Source organism: Coptis chinensis, chromosome 5 (genome assembly GCF_015680905.1).
Source record: "Coptis chinensis isolate HL-2020 chromosome 5, ASM1568090v1, whole genome shotgun sequence".
Taxonomy (NCBI): Eukaryota; Viridiplantae; Streptophyta; class Magnoliopsida; order Ranunculales; family Ranunculaceae; genus Coptis; species Coptis chinensis.
Window position 1 is genome coordinate 83,374,354 of NC_141460.1, and position 8,274 is coordinate 83,382,627.

Sequence of the window (8,274 nt, forward strand, 5' to 3'; positions counted from 1 at the left end):
CATAATCTTATAATGTTAAAGAAGTTGTAATATGATGATGGAATTGCAAATGTTGTTAGGACCCATGTTGTTAATGAAGCACTGATAATATGTTGTTATTAAACTGCATGTTGCAACATTGTTTCATATATGAGGCAGCAATATGTTATGGTACCATGAGTGAGCTATTGTGAAACCATATATGTCAGCAACTACAATGTATAAATAGTGAAGTGGGATCTTGCATGTTTAACCCTGAATGATAATAGGGTACCCATGATAATATATGGGTAACCAGTTTGACATGGGTACCCTTTTGACATTTGAAGTACTCATATAATCTTATTTAAAAGTTATAGAAAGTTGTAATATGATATGGGTACCCTATTATATAGTCTTGAATTGGAATTGCAAATGTTGTTAGGACCCATGTTCTTATATAAAGCACTGAGAATGTGTTGTTTTGGAACTGCATGTTGCAGCATTGTTTCATATATGAGTGAGCTATTGGGAAACATGATATGTCAGCCACTACAATGTATCTGTAGTGGTTTACAAATAGTAAAGTGGGATCTTGCATGTTGATCCCAGAATGATAATAGGGTACCCATGATATGGGTAACCAGTTTTTGACATTTGAAGTACTAATATAATCTTATTTAAAATGTTATAGAAAGTTGTAATATGTTATGGGTACCATATTATATAGTCTTGAATTGAAATTGCAAATGTTGTTAGGACCCATGTTGTTATATGAAACACTGATAATGTGTTGTTATGGAACTGCATGTTGCAGCATTGTTTCATATATGAGGCAGTAATATGTTAATGTACCATGAGTGAGCTATTGGTAAACATGATATGTCAGCCACTACAATGTATCTGTAGTGGTTTACAAATATTGAAGTGGGATCTTACTTATATTATTTGTTATGTGCTCTGATTAATCTAAAACAGGTCAGTAAGGAGGTTAGAGTTGTTGGGGATATACTCTAGAGTGAAATAAGGACTGGCATGGAAATAATAATTCAAGAGATTGCTCATGGTGGGTTGAAAGGTGGTATGGAAAGTTTAGAGGTTGAGGTTGTGAAAGGGCCTAGAACAAGGGGTAGAACAAGGAGTAGGGCCGGAGTAGAACAAGGAGCAGAAGTTTAGAGGTTAAGGTTATGAAAGGTGCTGATGCTAGAACAAGGAGTAGAACTAGAAGCCCAACCCCAAAGAAGCCAAGCAATGTAAGCTCTGATGCTAAACTGAAAACACCAACAAGGTCTTCCCAGAATAAGTCTACCCCGAAGAAGTCTTCCCAGAAGAAGGTTCACTCAGAACCTAAGAAAGGGAGTTCATATGTTTCTAAGAAAGTTACCTTTGAGGTTTCTCCTAGTTCCTCAAATAAAAGAAAAAGAGCATTGGACAAGAATCAAAGCCTTGAAGTTGTGGAAGATACTTCAATACCTGCTCAGTATGAAAGAAAGAAAAGGAAAGTGGTCAAAGTTTGTGGTACTTGAGTTCAGCCATCTAGGGCAAGCAAAAATGAGGCTATAAAGGCTAGGGAGAGGCAAAATTTGAAGAAAAAAATATCAAATCAATGAGAGAACAAGGGAAAAGGAGCTAAAGCTTAAGGAAGCTGAGACACCCAAACAAAGAAGGAAGTTGATCCAGGCTGAGTCAGACGAAGATGAAGATGTTGCACAACAACAAAGAAGGCAAAAATGATTTGGAGTCAGTTGCTGCAAGTGCTTTGCAGAAGATTAGTGAGGTCATACCCAGAGGGACATACCAAGAACATAGTGTGGAGCTGGAGGAGGACCTGGTGGGGGTACAGACTGCTATAGTACCTTATACTAAATCTTCAATGCTTGATTATGTTCCCTTTTACTCTTCTTTGTCATCTGGATCTTGATGGGTTATTATATCCTTTGGCATCTGTTTTAGTCCTTCCTCCTGGTGATCTTGATGGGGAAGCAGTCTTGAATAGAGAAATGGAAAAATTCAGTTTTGTTTCTCTATTGGCTGGAAGTGCATAGCTCTCTAACATAACTGAATTGCCAGCCCTATCACCATCAGAAGGAGTAATTACTGAACATGATGTGGCAGCTGTAGATGATGATCAGAACACTGACGGTCAGCATGATGCTGGTGATGTGGAGGACCCTGATGTGGTACTCATTCACACTTAGATGGAGAAGGAAATGGATAAGAAAAGTGCAGAGAGTGGCCGTAGAAGAAAGAGGAGGGAGAAGAAACTGGGAAAAGAAAGTACTAGTTTATGGGAAGAGAATATCGGAAAGGACTGTGACTCATTAATCAAGGTTGCTCTATCATCAACCTTTTACAAGAAAACAACTACCTTAGGTGAGGTAAATATTGTCAATTATTATTGGAGAAAGTGCAATAGGAAGAAGAATCAACAGAACTCTCTAGATATGAGAGTTTTTAGGTATGATCAAGTTATTTCAGTGCATAATTTTCATTTGTTACATGGAAGACAATGGGTGGATGGTGAGGTAATGAATCTACCATTAGTAATTTGCTCTAAAACTATCAGCAACTTGGTATTAATGTGCATAGTAAACTACTACAAAAAGTTAATTGTTACTAATTCCTATTTGATTATTTTATAGGTTCTTAACTTATATGTTAAGCTATTGATAAGGTGGTATAAGCAGCACTGTAAGGAACATGCCATTCCGGAAGATGAAGTGTATGCTGTTGTGGAGGATGTTTACTTTGCTGTGAGTTCTCTATACTTTAATACTAAGTTTTTGTTGAAGCTTACTCACTAATTTTACTTAAGTTTGATAAGTTTAATCATCACTTTGTGAATGTAGAAATTCATGATAAGAGAGTATGAGATATTCAAGAATAAGCTACAAGACCCAATTTTTCGAGCTGCAAGCCCAGAGGAAAGAGTGGTTAATGGTTTGTCCCATACAGATGAAATTGTGAAGGAGTATTTAAACCCCGTTGACGGAAGAATTAGAAATCAACCGCACCCAGTACAGGGTAAGAGAGTAATTGTACCTCTTCAAGCTCATGGTAGTCACTGGATTGTTGATGTCTTTAACTTTAAAGAGATGAAAGTGTGCACCTATGATTCTCTTGGTGGAAACCAAATTTCTGATGAACAACTAGCTTTGGAGAGAATGATTCCTTATGTGCTTAGGTGTGTTGATCCAAGCTCCACTGTTGATTTGAACACACCATGGGCTCGTGAATTTGTTAGTGTCACACAACAACCAGATTCCAACAGCTGTGGGTTATATTGCCTTGCCTTTATTGATAGTCTTCTTGGAGGTGTTCCTGAGAGGGTAAACAATATTGACATGCAACCATTTAGAATGCGGCTGAAGATTGGAATGAACATTATATCTTGTGGATTAAATCCATATGAAGTGGCTAAAAAGAGAATAGAATTTGAAAAGAGGTTGACAGAAGAAAGTCAGCAAGTAGAGAACCAAGTGTCCAAGTATATATGTAGCAGCTACTGGGACAGAGGTACTGAAACATGTGTCCAAGGATGTAGCAGCTATTGGGACAGAGGTACTGAAACAAGTTGACATTGGCATAGAGCTAGAGAGTGAAGCAGATTCAGCTGTAATTGACAAAGAGCCCAAGGATGCTGAAGCAGCTACTGAGATAAAGGATGATGAAGCTGGAAGTGAGCAAGTGGACAAAGATGTTGAACCTGCTACTCTGAACCAAGTGGAGATGGAGCAATGCCAACAAAGTGAAGCAGATGCAGCTACAAGTGAGGAAGTGCAGGAGGATGTTGAACCTGCTACTGAGTGGGTCCAAGTAGGGACAGAGCAATGCCCACAAAGTGAAGCAGATGCAGCTGTATGTGAGAAGGAGGATGTTGAACCTACTGCTGAGGAGGATGTTGAACCTGCTACTAAGGAAGTTGTATGTGAGAAGGAGGATGTTGAACCTGCTGTTGGGGAGGATGTTGAACTTGCTGCTGAGTTGGTCCAAGTGGAGGCTAACTAATGCCAACAGAGTGAAGTAGATGCAACAGCTGGAATTGAGCAAGCGAAGGAGGATATAGAAGCTGCTACTGAGGACCAACTCAACATTGAACCAGATGAAGAGAATCATGATGAAACAGCTGGAAGACAGGTACAGCTACAAGATGCAGAAAACAACAAAGTTAAAGATGCTGAAGATGGGTCTGCTGACCAGCAGAAGAATATAGCTGAAGATAAGAACTAGGGGACATCGAAATGCTCTCATTTTCAGATGTCTTTTATTATTCCGTTATTATTTTGGAACTTATATGTCTAATTTCACAGTGCTCCGTTCTGATAAACATAATATTTTGAAGTCAGTGGTTTGTTTAGATAATGTATCTAAACAATAGACAAAACACCTTAAATTAGTATTTGTTTAGATAATTTTCAAGTTATAATCCTAAGTGTTTCAATTGAGGCGGTAATTTTAATTTTTTATAGTATTTGTTTTTTTGCTACCTTACATATTGATACCTTCAATAGACAAAACACCTGCAAGTATAAACAACAAAATACCATTACATTGATTCCCAAATAACTTACATAGTCATTGAAAGACAAAAGAAAATCCAAATAACATTATTTTGAAAGGGTTTGAACTCAATGGTTTGTTTAGATAACGGCCCTAGATAACGTCTCTAATTTTCAAGTTACAATCCTAAGTGTTTCAATTGCAATGTTAATTTTAACCCTTAATTTTATAGTATTTTTTATAGTATTTGTTTTTTTTTGCCTACATATTGATAAGTTCAATAGACAGAACACTTGCAAGTATACCCAACAACAAAATACTATTACATTGATTCCCAAATAACTTACATATTCATTGAAAGGCCCAAGAAAATCCAAATAACATTACAAGATTAGTTGCTGATAGTACTTATATTCGTCGCTGATGGTTAACTCAAATGTTGTCTTCGTTGGTAAAATCAGCCGAAACCCCAGCTGAAAAGTCAATCCAAGCAGCATCATCTGTCACATTAGGGCAGGTTGCTCTGTTGTGTCCAAGGGCACCACAACGGCTGCACTTTTTCCTTTGCACTGGCACACCCTTCCCTTTAGAATGTTTCCTCTTCTTTTGGGGCCTACTAGGCATTACCTCATTTGTGGGAGGACGAACCATGATGTTGTAACTTCCCCAATGCCACTGTTCTTTGCCCTTCATCGGTGTCCAATTCTCTTGATAGGTATCCATCATTGTTTCCTTTGAGTAGCACGGGCAAAGCGAAGTCATATACACAAAACCAACCATCGCCAATGGCCTTCATTGCATGGTCGCAAGGAATACCAACTTGTTGAAAAAACCATGTACAACATTTTTAGTAGTCAATCAGATCCATGCACCTTACGGCGGTACCGGTAATATATACGCTCACTAGCCCTTATTGTAGTGAACGGCCCGACTAATATAATGAGAGGAAATGATTACATCCTCACCGATTTCGTCGACTTTGTCTTCAACCCGAAGCCATGACCGATAGTCATAAAAGTGCCTCATAATGTTTATTCAAATACCATTTAGCAGAGATGTAATTGGCATAGCTTCGCTCGGGCATAATCATCTTATTCCAACTCTCGATATGATTTGTATAACAAATTCCATACCTTCTCATTTCAAAGATAGGCAAATGACCATCGTTCCTTCCTAATCTTTATTATTTTTTATGCGAAACCTTTACTATCACTACACTAAATGTGACACATGATTCTCACAAAGTCAGCTTTATCATAAGTTTTGCAGCGGCCTTAACTATCCCTTTGGTGTTTTATTTGCTAACATTGTTGGCAATATGTTGTGCACAAAAGCAATGGTACGCATTTGGAAAGAATTTTGGCACTGCCTGGAGAATACTTGTATGCCTATATGATAATAGAACAAACTTATCTGTAGGACCAACTTCAACATCTCTGAGTTTTTGAAGAAACCAATCCCAATGTTCATTATTCTCTTTTGGGACTACACCAACTGCAATTGGAAAGCAATGACTATCTCCATCAACAGAAAGAGCAGTTAGGATGACATACTTGTATCTACCCTTCATGAAAGTTCCATTGATCATAATCAATAGACGAAGGTACCTTCTGTAGGCACGAACAGTTACGCCATAGCTCAAACCTGTGCTCGCTTGTTGTTATTATATCAGTGTGGCAATCTGGATCAATTTTCTTCAGTTCTTTAAAATAAACTGGCAGCATCTGGTATGATTGACTGAAGCTGCCCCTTATCTACATCAAAATAAAATATATCAGCTCAGGTTACATATGCCTAATAGTTACACGCCATGACAGATACAAGTTAATCGAAAAGATGATACATGTTCTTCATAGCATAGCATACTATAAAGAATAATTCGGTCTACAACTAAATGTTCTTCATAGTATACCCTAAACACAGAATTGTACTAAGACTTTATATATTGCTACTAGTTATCGTCATAGTTGCTGATAGTTACAATAGTACTCTGACCTTTTCTAACGCAATTTCTCTAGACCTCCACGTAACTTTATATGTCACATCAGTTAGTTGTGACTGTTTCACCTCCAACTGAAGGTTCTTTGCAGTCAGTTCTTCATTGTCCTTAATCTTGGACATAACAATTTCTGAAACCCACTTTAAATGCGCTTGAATTTTTGAAACGACCTTATCTTGTGCACAAGTGTGTGCATCTCTAAAAGTTATAACCACCCACATATCAGACCCAGTTGTAGGTTTTGCATACAAATGAAATGGACAGTTAGTTGCCTTACACTTGATTACCAACTTTTGGGAGGTAGTATTGCAACGACGTAAATCAAACATGTGTGCAATTGCATAAGATTTCATGTCTTTCACAAGAGCATCTCGAGTGGCGTAGTGTTGACCTACTTTAGGGGGTACAAACTTCAACCCCTCATTACAAGGATTTACAACTTCACTTTGGTTCGTAGTGGTTTTTGGACTATGAGAACTGATAAGAGCCCAAAACTGTAGTTTTAACCCTGTAACAGTCATACTTTTAGACCAATTATGTGAGTAATAATTAAGAGTTAACACTGATTACATGTTTTTATGCATTTCAGGCTTCAAAGTCCATTATGTGCAGAAATGTGCCACTTTAGCGAGATAAAGGAGCAAAGGTCGGTTACTAAGGAGTTCCATGACTAAATGCCAAGATTCAAGAAGACAAAGCCTTTCTAAAGCCCGATCAAAAGCTGAAAAGTCGACGCGAGCGAAACATCACACAAGTCGTCATTGAACTTCCGAAGGCCAGATCTTTGGACTCGGACCTCACAATGGGGCCTACCTTATGTCAAAACGACCGCTCTCGGAAGAGCTTTCCAATTGTCCAAGCTTTGACCCATCAGATGAGCAAAAGTGGACGAAAAGTCTGTTGAAGCCAACTGCAGCTGAAGAGGCCTTTTGGACTGAAAGAATTTGGTTTTGGGCCTGATTCTCTGGCCCAAAACATGGCTCCAAGCCCATGCACGATTTTTGGATCTGAAAGTATAAAAACAAAAGCTTCACTCTTTGTTAATGGTAGATAGTTAATGGTAGCTAGTTAGACCAAAAAATATATAGAATTCTAAATCTAGTTTTCAGTAGATTAATTAAGTTTAGTTCCATTTCAATTATTGTTTTAGATTAAACTCTTTAGAATCATTATTCTTAATTAGTTTGATTAATAAATTAGCTAGTTTGTCAATTTCGATTCTTGTCATTTACAATTGTGTAGATCTAATCTCCCTTATTACGTAGATAGCTAGACTTAGATTAGTTAGATTATTAATTTAATATTTGAATAATTGTTTTATTATTTATTAGATTAATAAAATAGTGTTCTCCATAAGTTAGTTTCATTTCCATTAATTGTTTAATTTCAATTCGCAGATTTAAGTAATTGTCATTATTAGTTTAATTCAAATTATTGCATTAGTAGTTTTGAATTGGGTTTAAACAAGCAAAGTTTCAATCTTTATATCATGTCTTGTTTGAATTCCATTGGGAATGATAGCGTGATGATTCTCGGCTAAACCTCCATTGAGGGGGTTGAGAAGCCTTGATGAAAGCTTGATTCCGATTATCGTAGAGTCGTCGTAATTTCCTTTCCACTCTAGAAACGATTAGTTCACCATGAGAATGAGTTTAATCGTTCACATACTAGTTATGAATTGGTAGGAATGCCATGTGTAATTAGGGATTAGGAGTAACCATATTGTTCTGCGAAGCAGTTCAATTCGGATTATGACAATTAAATGGTTAGTAGGATTAAGTCGAGTTAAGGTGGAATCAATCCCCCTCTAACTCCTT

General features: G+C 37.4%; 1 protein-coding gene across 1 annotated transcript; it reads right to left on the reverse strand.

Moving 5' to 3' along the window:
- Positions 1-5,752: 5,752 nt before the first annotated feature.
- Positions 5,753-6,810, reverse strand: LOC147499418 (uncharacterized). The gene is made up of 3 exons (XM_086563473.1): positions 6,454-6,810; positions 6,066-6,212; positions 5,753-6,022 (listed from the first exon to the last, which is right to left on the reverse strand). The coding sequence occupies exons 1-3, from the start codon at positions 6,808-6,810 to the stop codon at positions 5,753-5,755; spliced, it is 774 nt and encodes a 257-aa protein (XP_086419599.1).
- Positions 6,811-8,274: the final 1,464 nt, after the last annotated feature.

Bases quoted from the DNA above. Each gene is read 5' to 3' on its own strand.
- LOC147499418 (XM_086563473.1), bottom strand. From the start codon at position 6,810: ATGAAATCTTATGCAATTGCACACATGTTTGATTTACGTCGTTGCAAT. The intron at 6,213-6,453 runs GTCAGAGTACTA...ATTTTGATGTAG, and splicing joins GAGAAATTGCGTTAGAAAAG to ATAAGGGGCAGCTTCAGTCA. The intron at 6,023-6,065 runs GTACCTTCGTCT...ACTTTCATGAAG, and splicing joins ACTGTTCGTGCCTACAGAAG to GGTAGATACAAGTATGTCAT.